Here is a 14,765-nt window from a genome sequence, read left to right as displayed (position 1 = left end):
TAAATGTATCCATTTCTTTCAGATATCTCGATTTATTGGCACTTAGTTGTTCCTAGTAGCCTCTAATTATCCTTTGATTTTCTGCACTATTGGTTGTAATATTTCCGTTTTTCTTTCTGATTTTATTTACTTGGTCTTCTTTGTTTTTTTCTTAGTCTGGTTAAAGGTTTATAGATGTCTTTTATCTTTTTAAAAAACAACTTTTCATTTGATCGATCTTTGGTATTGTTTTATTTATTTCAATTTTATTTATTAATGTTCTGATCTTAACTTTTTTATTTTACTATGTTTGGATTTGATTTGCTCTTGCTTTTCTAGTTTTTTTTGAGAGCTATTCCTAAGATATTTATGTTATGGTTGTCTACTTTTTTAACGTAAGTGCTTATAGCTGTAAACTTTCCTCTTAGTACTACGTTCACTGTATTTCATAGGTTTTCATATGCTATGTTTTCATTATCATTTCTTTCAATAAATTTTAAAATTTTCTTGTTTGTTTATTAACCCATTTTAGAGCATATCATTCAGTTTGGAAGCACATTGTTTAATTAAGGAGCATATTGTTTAATTTCCATGTGTTTTCAAAATTCCTCTTATTATTTTAGTTTTCTTTCATTACTATCAGAGAAGGTACGTGATATCTTTTTAATTAAAAATGACAAATTTTCTGGTCTAGCATATGGTCTATCCCTGAGAATGATCCATATGCTTAGGAAAAGATTGTGTACTCTGCAGCCATTGGATGAAGTGTTCTGTCAATATCCATTATGTCCACTTGGTCTGTCATGCAGATTTAGTCTAAGATTTCATTGTTAATTTTCTGTCTGGAAGATCTGTCCAATGCTGAGGGTGGGGTGTTAAAGTCTCCAGCTATTACGGTATTGGGTCTATCTCTCTTTATCTCTAATTGTATTTGCTTGATATATCTGGGTGCTCCAGTGTTGGGTGTATATATATGTATGTGTATAACTCTACGTCAACAAAGGGTGCAGCCATGTTGTCCCTCTCACTGCCTCAGCTCAGCACAGCTGCCTCTTCCCTCAGGGTTTCTGATTCTCTCAGGATGTGGGTTTCCACACTGTGCCTCTTGCACGTGTCCTCAGCCTTTAGGCTGGTGATATGAAGATATGCCATGCTGATGGAGGTGTCCATGGAGAAGACAAACCGTCCTGTGAAGCCCTGGGCATACGTTAGGTTCCCAGTGTTGGTGTTGATCCATCCCATTTCCTCAAGCCCTTGTCCATGGGCCTGTCACACCCAGCTGATAGCATAGCTTGTGAAGGCGTATCCAGAAGCCTTGCAGGAAACCTTCACTGAGGCCCCAGGCTTCTTCACCTCAGGCTCAGACTGCACCAGCTGCACCCATGAGTGGACACCTGTGGAGAGGAGACAGGAGTGCATGATGTCTCCCTTGACTGGTCTGGTTTCTCTCTCAGCCCGGTGACTGGGAGGTCCCTTACCTGTTGCTGCTGCCACCAAGAAGAGGATCCTCCAGGTCCAGTACATGTTGAGGTGCTGTGGTCTAGGGGCTTCTTCTGAGGAGGGTAGTGGTTGTTGGGTGATGCACTCAGGGCACAAAGATATCTATATTTACCTCAGGTATTTGCATATTCATGAGCGATGCTATTTCATACCTGATAGTGCATGAGAAAGATTGGAGAGTGACACATGGATTACCAACAGGAGGATGCTAAGGGTTCAAGCTATAATCCCCTTAGAGGCCATATGCCCCCTGATACATCCCTAAGCTCTTTGTTGACAAAGCTTCTCCCCCTGGAGAACAATGTTCCCTAGAATAGGACTTCACTGTGAACCCACACTTGAACGGCTCAGAGGTAATTTAAAGTATTTCTAGGCTTTAATACATGAATGTTTTATTCGGGGGATGAGTGTGTTTCTCCAAAAGTTGCACTTATTTATATAAAAGAAAAGCTTCCTTAACCTCCAGCTGCATACTGTTAAGATATCTAGCAGGGTTAGAAATATCTAGTATAAAAGTGGTTCTCATTACAACATCAAGTTTGATAAATGCTCACAATCGCATAGGCCATTTATAGAATGTTCAGCAGTCTTTGTCAAATACTTATTTTAGATTTTTTTTAGAAGAATGACACAGATCTTGAGGGGAATCCCTCCCCAGCCTCCTGTGCACCTGCTTTGGGGGGTGAAGCCTGTGATGGGTGGGCCTTGAGCGCCCCCTGCAGCCCAGCCCTTGCACTGCAGAGAGGCTCCTGTCTGGGCTCCCAAAGCATTTTCCCCCCAGTATGAAGTGGCTGTGTCCTGGCTCAGAATGCTCATTTAGTGACATGTGATACCATGTGCTGCTGACACCATCTCTTACAATACTAAACTGGCCGTAGGACAGCCAGAGAACTCTGCAGAAAGACCCCAAGCAAGGATTCTATGAAACCACCAGGGAGCCCCTTCCCTGGAGCTCTGGAATCACTGGATCAGTCCACACTCACAGTGAGTCCAGGAGCTCCCAGGGGCTTTGGGAGAACACCTAATCTCTTGTCGGTTCCTTTGGATGAACATCTCATCAGATAATTTCTAAACCTACAAAATCACGGGGCTCAGAGCCCACTCCATAACTCCTAATCTACACACACACACACACACACACACACACACACACACACACAGTGCCTAGATTTCCCACAGTAATGGGAGGGAAATGTGCCTTACTCACTGTGTCTAGCGCATTGGTGATGAGCCCACAGTTCCCCAGGCCTGGGGATACGCCCTTGTCAACAGAGCGACAGCAAACACTTTACACCTGGAGATGGGGCCCTGCACGCACTGTGGCTTCCCTGTTCTCCCAGAACCTGGGATCCTGCAGATGCCCCTGAGAAGCACCCAGGCTCCCCCTGGGAGGGTCAGCCACAGGCCAGCCCCACCAAGTCGGTGCAGCCTGCACTGAGCCACTGACCTGTGGGGAGACCCACAGCAGACCCACAGCCCAGCCAGCCCCACTCCCAGAGGCACATCAAGGAAGGGCGCAGGACCTGGGGACCCTTCATGGGGATCTTTTCAGGAGCAAACACAGGCACTGATCAGGCACAGGGGACCTGGGGAGGTGAGTAGCTGGTCAGGGTTTCTGAGGACCAGTGTCTGATGGAATCTGCCTGTCCTTTCTCATATGAGGTGCCTCTCCTGGGGATCCTGTTCTTGTCTTACATGTGCAGGTCCACTCTGTGGGTGACTGACACATCTTTATAAACCTCAAATCTCAGGAACATAAGAGCTGTGCTTAAAGAGCCCCCAGAGAGAAGACACATTCCCATCCTGCTGTGATTGAAACAGCTCCATGCTGGGGATGGGGAGAGCTCATGTGTCGCTGATGGGATGCAGAGCATCAGCCACATGTGCACTGAGAAGGACTCAAGGCTGCTTTCCAGCACTTCCCCTCAGAGTGAAATTTGTGTGTTTACCCCAAATCCAGGCTGGTTCTGGGACTTGATTCTTCCAAACTTGTTGCGCTGGGAACTGCAGGCCCTGGCTGTCACTGTCACCACTGCTGTGACACTGTGGACACAACCAGGGCAGAAGCCTGGGGATGGAGCTGAGGACAGACACTAGCTAGGTGAACCCATTGAAAACTTTGGGATCTGCTGGGGCTCACACTCATGGAAGCACACATACTGGAGGGTTTGTAGGAGGAGGCAGCCTCTGTCAGTGACTCAGGAGCTGCTGCTGCTCTGCAGGTCACCTCCTTGGCAGGTAGCAGTGGGCAGGTGAGTGTGGTTCAGGCCTACAGGGACACCAGGCTTCCACATGCCCCTCCTCACCAGGAAGGAGAGTGGCTTTGTTCATCCTGGTTTCCCCAGCCGTCTGGTCATCCTCTCTTCCTGACCTCCTGCCCGTGGCCCTCAGGCCTGTGACACATGGACAAAGGCACTTTCTACTCCAACTGTTGATTACCCAGGTCACCTCCCTCTAGAAAAGCCATGATGTTTTCCTGGTTCTGTGTCCCTGGCTGAAACACAATGGACACACATGGACATACCAAAGCGTCAAAGTGGAGGACAGGAACCCTGGCAAATACCACTCAGAAAAGAGAAAGAAATTAGTCCGTGGATAACGAGAGGGTGCTGAGCATGTCTGGAGGCTGCAGGTCCCAGAAGCTTTAGATTCCTCAAAGTCCTCAGTTTTGTCTCCTCTGTTGTTTTGGGGCTTCCCTGAGTTCTCCTCTTCAGATAGACTCTGTGCCTTTTCACACACTGACCTATAGGAGATCGTTAAGCCAGACAAGAAGCCTCAAACATGGTATATATTCTGATCTAAATTTTCAAAAGATAAACTCAAGAGACATTCAAAGAAGTGATTATAAAATAGCAATATGTAGCAACTGGCTGAGAAAACCTTAAACTCACATTATTTTTATGAACCACATACATGCTAAATCTTTGTCCAATTCCTCCACTTTATCAGAGACTGCCTGCAGGATGAATTTTGATGCCACCTAATTTAGAGTAGGGGCAAAACTTAAAATCCTCTATAGGTCTGAGTGCCACTAACAACAACAACAAAAAGTTTGGACCAGTATGAAATTTTAAGAGACACCACAATCATGGACTGGGCTAACAGGTGATGGCATTTGCCCTGAGCATATTCTGTGAAGAGTGGTTACAGTGGCTTTTCCTTCTAATGAGCAGAAAGAAACAGAGAAAGTATAAAAGTGATAATAATAATGAAAGAGAAAAAAGCAGTCTAAATTCTGTAACAAAACAAAGCACTAGAAACTGACACAAATTAAAAGGAGATATATTGATTACCTGGCAGAAAATTCAAAGGAAACCTTATAAATGTGTTCAATGAGCTCAGAGAAGAATGCAAAAACAACACGAGAATTTTAACAGAGACCAAAAATGGAGAGAGATGAGATACAATGATGTATGGCTTAACAGTAGGGATACATAGGAGCAATGCATCCTTAGGCAATTTGTCATTGTGCAAGGATCATAGAGTGTGTTTACACAAACCTACGTGAAATACCCTGCTACACCCAGGCTGTGTGGGATAGCATAGTGCTCTTAGGTAACAAATCTGTACATCATGTAAGTGTAGTGAATACTGTGGGCAGTTGAATTACCATGGTAGGTATGTATATATATGAACATATCTAAGCATGGAAGAAATGCAGTGAAAATACAGTATTATAATCTAATGAGATCATTATCGTGTATGTGGCCTGTTGTTCACCCAAATATCATGATGTGCATGATTCTATTCAAGTTGCTGAAAATAAAACAAAACCAATAAAACTGTCGAGCAAAAATATTACACTAATTAAAGCTTTTCTTCAGTAATGTAGGATGTTTGAAACATTTCTCCACAAAGCAAAAAGTGGACAAGTTCATCACCACTAGACCTGCCTTACAGGAATGCCAAGGTCTCTGGTAGGTTCCGGGAATAATGAAGTAGCTGCATCAGCTCCACTCTGTCATCTACCATTTGAAAGACTTGCATAGTTCTTTTTTTTCTGTTCTGCTTTTTCCCTCTATAAACTCCTTCTCCCTTCCCTTCATAATTCTGTCTGTTAATGCAACTCATATTTAGCTGAAAATGCTGGAGTCATTGGAATAAACTCCCATCATTCCTCCACCAAATCTAATAAGCTGTCTCCAGGGGTGTCCATCTCCATTTTCTTTTCTTCCATTCCCATGGGACAGTTTCCTTGATCCTACATGAGTGTAGCCCTCATCTTCATGTACATGGGCCATCGAACCATCACGCACCCAGGAACAGCCTCAGGAAATGTACCCTGCCAGCTTCCCCACCAGCCTCCACCTACAGTGATCATTCCTTCAGCTTTCACTCATGCTGGAGGGCTTTCCATCCAAAAGGGCCTTTCACACCCACTCCCAGGACAGTTATGGGACCAAGTATACCTCCCAGATACAGGTACATATCATTCCTCTTTGTTGTTAGTTTTGTTTCATTTATTTAAAATTCACTTGGATATCACCGATGATGGGAATGACCAGCATGCCCATCCCATTTTCTGTCCACCGCCTGAAAAAGCCACCTGTGAGGGTAATCACCCTAGTGTGCTGCACTGAGGGGCCACCTGGATATACACTGACATGAGATATCTGAGTTATTAGAGAAGGCCCTGGGTCACCAGGTGTCTGTGCTCCACAAGTCACAGGTCTGTCCTGCAGTAGAGCCTTCATGACCTGAAACCATACGTGTGCATGACCAGTGGTCTCAGCAGGTCACCTGAGACCAGCTTCAGGCAATTCCTGTGTAACCTGCCCTGGGTGCCCGCAGAGGACAGATTCATGACAAGGATGTAAGGGAATGATGTGGGTTAGGGGAATTGAAGCTCAATCTTTACTGAGGCTCTACTCTGCACCTGGACTTTATGGAAGACTGAGAAGAAGAGAACAAGAGTCCAGCCCCAAATAGCTCCTAGTTTGGGGTCAGCTTTAGCGGGATTTCAGAGAGTAGAAGACACAGGGGTGATGCTGGAGTGGTTTTCTGTGACCGTGGGTCACTTGTGGGGAAGCAGAAGGCGGGCAGGGATCAGGACTCCATCTGGCTGGTTCTCATTATCTACATGGATTCTCGTACTGGAAAGTGAGATACACGACCTAGAACATACCCCCAGGGCTGATCTCAGAGACTTCTGCTAAGTGAATGACTCAGCAGAAATGTGGTGGGGTTTTCATCTTGGATCTATGTTTCTTTATGAAAATAATTTGAGAGATGTGTCCAGCCTTGGTGGGCTGCTTCTCCATCCAGGAGACGGAGCTAACACAATTGAATCTCTGAATCTACTTGGCTTTCCGTCAGAAGATACCAAAGACCAGGTTATTTCAAATAACAAATATTAATTTTCTTATTGTTCTGGAGTCTTGACGTCCATGATCTGGGTGCAGAAAAGGTTAGTTTTTTGAGAGGCCTTTTCCAGGCTTGCAAAGGGCCACCTTCTCGTGCAGTGCGTCCCCACATGGCCTTTCCTCTGTGTGCATGTGGAGAGAGAGAGGTCTCTGATGTCTTCCACTTCTCATAAGGACAAGAGTCCTACTGGATTAGGGTCCCACATTTATGGCCACAGTTAACTTATTTGCCCTCTTAAAATCCCTCTGTCCAATACAGAGCCACTTGGATTGGGGTTTCGTCACATGAATTTAAGAGAAGGACACGATGCAGTAGATGACGCCAATCAAGGGATAGTGAGAAGCCTTAGAATATTTTGCTTGTCAAGAAGGTAAAATGGGCCTTGTGGGAATTTGTTGAAAAAAGGGTGCCAGTGACTGTTAAATCCTGCAGCAAGGATGTGAGGAAGTAGAACTACAGATAATAAAGAAAGAGGAGCCCTGGGGACAGCTGAGGTGCTGGCGAGGAGGGAGACCACTGAGCTGATGAGGAAGCCCCACCCTCCCTGCACCTGCTCCTGACCCGGTCTCTTGCTCTGTGGGCCCCGCGCGCCCCCTGCTGGCCCTGAGCAGCACCTGCGCCCGCCTCCTCCGCCTCTCTGCAGGGAGGTTTGTGTCTGGGCTCACACTCACCTCCCCTCATTGTGTCTGTCGCACAGTAATACACGGCCATGTCCGCGGCGGTCACAGAGCTCAGCTTCAGGGAGAACTGGTTCTTGGACGTGTCTACTGACATGGTGACACGACTCTTGAGGGACGGGTTGTAGTAGGTGCTCCCACTATGATGGATGTACCCAATCCACTCCAGCCCCTTCCCTGGGGGCTGGCGGATCCAGCTCCAGTAGTAACCACTGCTGATGGAGTCAACAGAGACAGCGCAGGTGAGGGACAGGGTCTCCGAAGGCTTCACCAGTCCTGGGCCCGACTCCTGCAGCCGCACCTGGGACAGGACCCCTGTGAACCGAGAGACCCACAGTGAGCCCTGGGATCACAGGCACCTCCCATATTTTCATGTCTGGATTCCTGAGACACTCACATCTGGGAGCTGCCACCAGGAGGAGGAAGAACCACAGGTGTTTCATGTTCTTGTGCAGGAGGTCCAGGACTCTCAGAAAGTATTTCCCATGTGAGCAGGACCCTGAATTTAAGGAAATGTGTGATGGTTTCCTGTGGGTGCCTAAGTGAGATTTGCATGTGGGTGGTGCCTCTGTATGGAGAGGTGAAAAAGGAGGAGGGAGGCCCCAGTCTTTTAGGCTCTACCTGGGAGGAGGATGCTGGCTGTGCCCTCTGAGAATTCAGTTATCTTCCTGGAGCCTCAACTCACTATGTCCTGGCTCCTCTTTTCCCAGGTGAGGAAACAGATTGGAACAACAGCTTAATGTAACAATCACGTGAGTTCAGACACACCAGGATTCACTTAATGTTATTTGTAGTTCAGAACCTCCATCAGGTTTAGAGGGAATCTCTCTGTCCCAGGGAGTGGATCTTACAATAGAAAATGGCCTTAGAAAACTCAACATAATATACAGTGAGACCTCAGCACACCAAGCAAGGAATCACTGAAGCCACCAGGGAGCTCCAGATGCACTGATACGGTACAGACACATGGCGAGTCCAGGAACTGATGGGGACTTTGGGGCAGCCTCTTTTTTTTTAGGATTCTGTGGTTGAAGGTCACATTACTGGGCCTGACTGCTCCCTGAACCAAGCCCAGCACAATGTGGTTCACCCCAGTGATATTTTCAGAACTTTCGTCCTGTAATGAAAGCACGCTGTGATGTGTATGCACTATTGTGTTTACCTAATGAATGTAAAGAGAAGCACATTTCATGCAGTTGTATTTTCATAAATGTCAGACATTCATCATGTTAGTGTCTTTTTTTCCATGAATCTGTACTGAACAAATTATTCATTCATTGATTTGTAATAGTCTTATTGAGACATTATTACTATACATTAAATATTGCAAAAAGTGTGTGGTTTAATAAGTACTCAAGCCAAGCCTGGTGGCACACAACGGTAGTCTCAGCTACTTAGATAGCAGATGCAGGAGTATTGTTGGAGACCAGAAGTTGGAGGCTACATTGAACTATGATCCCACCACTACACTCCAGCCTGGGCCACAGAGTAGGACCACATCTCTCCAGAAAAAAAAAAAAACAAACCGAACAAAATGTAATTCTACTCGTGCTCACCTGTGCATGCCCAAAAAGCCATCCAAATAATGAACAAACAAATTACACTTAAAAGTTTCCTTGTGTTCCTCTACAATTCCTCCTTCCCAATTATTTTCTTCCCCCACCATATTTTGAGTCAGTTGTTCACATTTAATACTTTAGGTTTGAGTTTCAAGAATTTATTATACAGGAATTATATAGTATGTGTTTTATTTGTGTGGCTTCTCACACATCATAACTACTTATGGTGCAAACATGTTGAGCATCAACAATGTATTGATTCTAATGATGGATGTTATTACAGTAAATTAGCATGCCATTACTGTTTATCTATATATCTTCTTGATATTTGTATCATTTCTAGTTTCTTAGTATTACACATAGAGTTGCTTCTCAGCTTGGAGACGTAAGCATCCCATAAAAATGTGTTATTATTCTTACAACAACTACTAAACTTACTGATCTGCAAATTAGCACATATACATCAAATTTTTGATGTTATAGGACAAACAATATATCTGAAATCTGAAGAGACATAAAGACTTGCAGGGAAATAAACAGGAGCAGATGATAATCTTTTCTGGGACAGAGGCTGCCAAATGTCATTTAAGTTAGCACATGATTAAAGTAGACATATTCATTGGATGGTTTCAATTTGAGTGTGATAGAGGAGTTATTGTTTAAATTCTCAGAGTGTATACAGTTGAGGAATTCCACCTGCTATTGAAGCCTTTTTCTTCAGTACTGGGGATACACCACAAAATGCTCCACCCTCTACCCCTTGGGACGGCGCTGTCTGGGAAAGCAAAACAGCAACTACAGCTGAAATGCATCCAGACACACCTCCCCATCACCACTACATTGCAAGAGAAATTATCTGCAGAGGTAAAGCCACAAAAACCACTGTTCTGCAGACACTGGAGAAACCAATAATAACTGGGAAGGGAGAGAGGAATGCACCAAATCCCTGTCCAGGCCCACCTCCCATCTTCCCTCAGGAGTAACAGCCTTATTCAAAAGGAAAAGGCAGTAAAGAGGAAACTGAAGAAATCAGTGGGAAAACATAGTGGCTGCTGAAGGAATATATGAATAAAAATGAAGAGGCCAGGTGTGGTGCCTCACGCCTGTAATCCCAGCACTTTGGGAGGCTGAGGTGGAAGGATCACCTGAGGTAGGGTGTTTGAAACCAGCCTGACCAACATGGAGAAACGTCATCTCTACTAAAAACACAAAATTAGCTGGGCATGATGTCACATGCCTGTGGTCCCAGCTACTCCGGAGGCTGAGGTAGGAGAATCACCTGAACCTGGGAGGGGGAGATTGCAGTGAGCTGAGATGGCGTCATTGCACTCCAATCTGGGCAAGAAGAGGGAAACTCCACCAAAAAAAAAAAAAAAAAAAAAAAAAGAATGAAAAGAACCGGCCAAGTGTAGATGAAGCGCCCTGGAAACCTATAGCTACTTGCTAGTCAAGAGGTTGAGGTGGGAGGATTCTATGAACCAGAAGTTTAAAATCACCGTGAGCTATGTTATGATCACACCACTGCAGTCCAACCTGCAAAACACAGTGACACTCCGTCTCAAAAAAAAAAAAAAAAAGAATTAATTAATTAAGAATTTCACACAATTGTAAAGCTACCCAAATAGAGGAAGTTAAACTATGTATCCTCACATATCCTCTGGCACTTCTGATATTTTGAAGAAGACAGGTGACCTAAGACCTTCAGAATAAGCTGATGATCTCAAATCATGAAAAGCTTCCACACAAGACATTGGACCATAATCCTCTTCCATATCCTCCTCCTACTCATTATTCTTTGGTTATAAACAGTCTTCTCATTTTCTGCATACCTGGCTGTTGTCCACCCATATTGGAGTCTTGTCTCTTTTCTTACTCATCATTTGTATACTTGCTATTTAGAGTAAGTCAACAAACTCTACGTTTAGGCCTGACTGCTGATAACTTAAGGCTCTTTCCTCCATCATCTCTTTTATTAAGCATACAAGGTAAATCTAGTTAGAAATCACAGGAGCTCCCTCATTTGATGCCAATTTGACCTTGAAACCCCACAAAACCCTTCCTGCAAGTAGGATGCTCTCCCCCGCTCCCCACCAAACCATGATAACAACCCTGAGCCAGTCTCCTTCCCTGCTCTATCAAGCCACTTTGGACCTTAATGAGAGACCTGCCTTGCTCTCAGCAGACACCTTAAAGATGCAGGTAACTATCATTTCCATACTCACTTGGTGTGAGTGTGTGGCATAATCAGACTCAACATCCACAGAAAATTTTAGTCGCGATCTCTTGGCATTGGCATGGTGTCAGCTACAGTGGGTGCTGGGAGCTTGGTGTCATGGCTCCTTCCAAAGGACATGCCTGCTCCCTGAGTTAACTCCAAGATGCAGTTGGACATGCCTCCTGGGGTTTGAGAAACTCCTTTCATGTACTGAAATCCTGTCATTACGTTTTTGTATTCTAGTGTCTCCCTGAAAGTCCAGTGAGACCCAGGGCCCATTCATGTGTGTATTCAGGACTCTCTGATTTTTATGTATTTTATTCATCTTTCTCTACTACCTTTTCTACCAAATTAGACATTTTAAAATTTGCAATATTTTAATGAGGTGAAATTAGCAAATAAGAATCTTTACATAAAGTGTACAATTTTACAAATATTGACATAATCCTCACTTTTACTAACAGAGAGAAAATCAATTATCCTAGAAATTTCCTTTTGCTCTCCTGTAGTTTCTCCTTTCTATACCTTCTCTTCTTGTACCATGTTCCCAGTCAACTACAGATCTTTTTATGTAACTTTAAGTTCATTTTTACTTTATAGAAATTATAGAAGTGGAATCGTATGTATGCACTTTTATTTGTTTGACTTATTTTACTTATTCAGGTACTTGTTATTTTAAGCATGATATTGAGTGTATCCAGCAGTACTTGATTGTAACAGTGGGTATTATTCCAGTAAATGAATTTTCCATAATTTCTTTACCAGTTAAGCTGCTGAATAACAGTTGGATTGCTTTTGGTCTCTGGGTATAATAAACAAAGATGCTACTTAGCTTAGAGAAGTAACAAGCTGAGAAACACATGGTTCTTATTTTTACATAACATGAATAGCAGGCAAAGCAGAAAAGCTGCACACTAATCAATTTGCTTCAATACGTCAGATAATTAAAGTTGGGAAGCTCTGTGTGTGTGTCAGTTCATGTGTTTTTGTGTGACAGAGAGAGAAGGGAGGAGGAGAGACCATGCCAAAAAGAGACCCTCCATGTTTTGACCATAATGTATGAGGTACTCAAGTAAATACAGGGACTTAGTGCTTGATGGACAAGGTCCACATAAGATGGAGAGGACAACTGGATGCACCTCCATATGAGTATATAGTAGTATTTACATAAATGCCATTTTCTAATCATATAAACACTCAGACACATTAGAAGAGATGTAGTGGAGGGTGTCTGGTGGTGAAATATGATGGTGAAAACAACACACATCTACAGCCCCTTTTCTGCCCTGTTGCACTTGCCCTGATGCTAAGCCTTCATCCTGCTCATCCTGACCCCTAACAATCATCCTAAGCCCCTGTACTGCCCCGAATGCCCCCTGCTGGTCCTATTCACCCCTGCAGGGAGGTTGGTGTCTAGGCTCACAATGAAGGCCCCTCATTGCATCTTTTGCTTAAAAATGCATAGTTGTGCGTTCACTGGGCACAGAGCTCAGCTGTAAGAACTGTTTCTTGGATATGGATATGGACTCTTAAGAAGTGGGTTGTAATTTGTGCTCCCTTCACAACCCATGCACCTGATCCACTCCTGTCCATCTTCTAGGGGCAAGCAGATACAATTCTAGCAGAAAACACTGGTTATGATGGGGAATCCAGAGACAGTGCAGGTGAGGGAGAGGGTCTGTGAGGATGTCTCAAGCCAGAAGTGTGCTGCAAAACATAGTTGTTGATGTTAACAGGTTCTGGACAACATGGTGAAATACCCAAATACATGCATTTTTTATGAGAATAAAGAGCTCACTCTTGTCCAATTTGTGAGTCTCCTAGAAAAATTCAGTAGATTTTGAGGTTAGATTAAAAAGTATTATCACATGTTCCTTTTCTCAAACTTGAAACCAAATAAAAAAGTGAAACTGCTGTTTAGAAAAATGAACACTTAATTATTACCACGCTGATAACGATGATTTTTAGAATAGGATTGATCTATGTTAACCTAAAGAGTGTCCTAATTCTGAGCCCACAATTAGACCTGAGCAGCAATCACAACGAGTGAAACACCTGACTCAGTGAAGCTGCACCTGGGGGTCTCTGCAGGCCCTGAGTGGTACAGGAACAGCTCCTCTCTCAGACTCAGATTAAGGACAATTTCTGCTCTTTATCTGGGGAGGTGAGGGTGAGTGTGTGGAAAGTACCAAACTTACCCTAATCAAGATCTTTGCACATGGGGAGAAACCAAAGTATATGAGAAACAACTGGTTTCAGTTTCGATCGAACAATTTCTCTTGAGAAGGGCAATATCATGTCTGGATCCTGCACAGAATTAATAAACAATGAAGTTGGGGTAAAGTTGAAAATTACAATTGTTTGCAGATTGTGTTATTAATTATCTATGTCATCTGAGAAAATGAATTAAATCATGGCTTTTATATAAAAATTAACAAACAGCGTGCTGGCCCAGAGAATGCACCTCCAATCCCTCCAATATCCAGGAGCCCAATAGACCAGGCAGCCAGCTGCTGCACTGCACTCTAACACCCATCACCTGTGTGTGCCAAAGACACCCAACCTGTGAGCTCCTCCCAGACAATGGCTGTGCACAGTGGAGATATTGAGGCATGGCTGCTGCTGGGACACATGGGAGATCCCTAATGGACAACTGTGCTCAGTGAGGCACCAATGGCCTTGCTGGACTTAGCTTGGACCACGGGGTCATTAGGGCTCCATCCAACTCCCACCCTTCTCCAGCACTAGTGATGAATCTGGCATTGGGGGGTGGCAGTGTCTACAGACTCACCTGGCTCCTGTGCATTTTTATGCCTCCAATACTTGCATCTGTTTTGGGGACATATGAGAATATTTCCTCTTTTAAATTAGTTTTCTAATCCAGGGACCTCATGGTGGGCACAAAACATAAATGTACAGAGGCTCAGAGGGGAAATGTTAGAAGCAGAGGAAACCACAGACCCTGAAGGAAAGCAGCCCTTGCCCTCCCTCCACCCGCACCTGCCCTGGGGCTGCACCTGTTTTATGAGTGCTGAGTGTCCCCCTTGGCCCAGACTCCTTTCTTCTTTTTGCAGGAAATTTTGTGTCTGGACTCACACCGATGTTTCCTCACTTGGGACCTTATGTACAGCCATACACGGCCATGTCCTCAGCTCTCTGACTGTTCATTTTCAGATACAGAGAGTTCTTAGCATTGTCTTTGGAGATGGAGAATCTGCCCTTCACAGAGTCTGCATGGTGTATCTGACTTCCATCATCTTTTATATCTATTACTCACTCCAGCCCCTTGCCTGGATACTGGTGAACTCGGCTCATTCAGAAGCTACTGAAGGCGAATCTAGAGGCTACACAGGAGAGTCTCAGGAACTTCCCAGGTTGTCTCAGGTCCTCTATGGACTCTATCAGCTGCACCTTACAATGAACACCTGAAAATACACACACATCCTGGTCAGAAACTGCCAAACATATCCA

General features: G+C 44.3%; 1 pseudogene and 1 gene segment (V, D, J or C); both read right to left on the bottom strand.

The window, feature by feature from the left end:
- Positions 1 to 1,011: 1,011 nt before the first annotated feature.
- Positions 1,012 to 1,503, bottom strand: LOC129052359 (immunoglobulin heavy variable 7-4-1-like; annotated as a pseudogene).
- A 5,665-nt stretch (positions 1,504 to 7,168) lies between these two features.
- Positions 7,169 to 7,993, bottom strand: LOC129052357 (immunoglobulin heavy variable 4-38-2-like). The segment is given in 3 exon segments: positions 7,169 to 7,269; positions 7,515 to 7,835; positions 7,918 to 7,993. Coding segments are annotated over 3 exon segments (468 nt in total).
- Between the last annotated feature and the right edge of the window lie 6,772 nt (positions 7,994 to 14,765).

This window comes from Pongo abelii, chromosome 22 (assembly GCF_028885655.2).
Source record: "Pongo abelii isolate AG06213 chromosome 22, NHGRI_mPonAbe1-v2.0_pri, whole genome shotgun sequence".
NCBI lineage: Eukaryota > Metazoa > Chordata > Mammalia > Primates > Hominidae > Pongo > Pongo abelii.
Note: the sequence above shows the minus strand (reverse complement) of the source record. Positions and strands in the feature narration are given on the sequence as shown.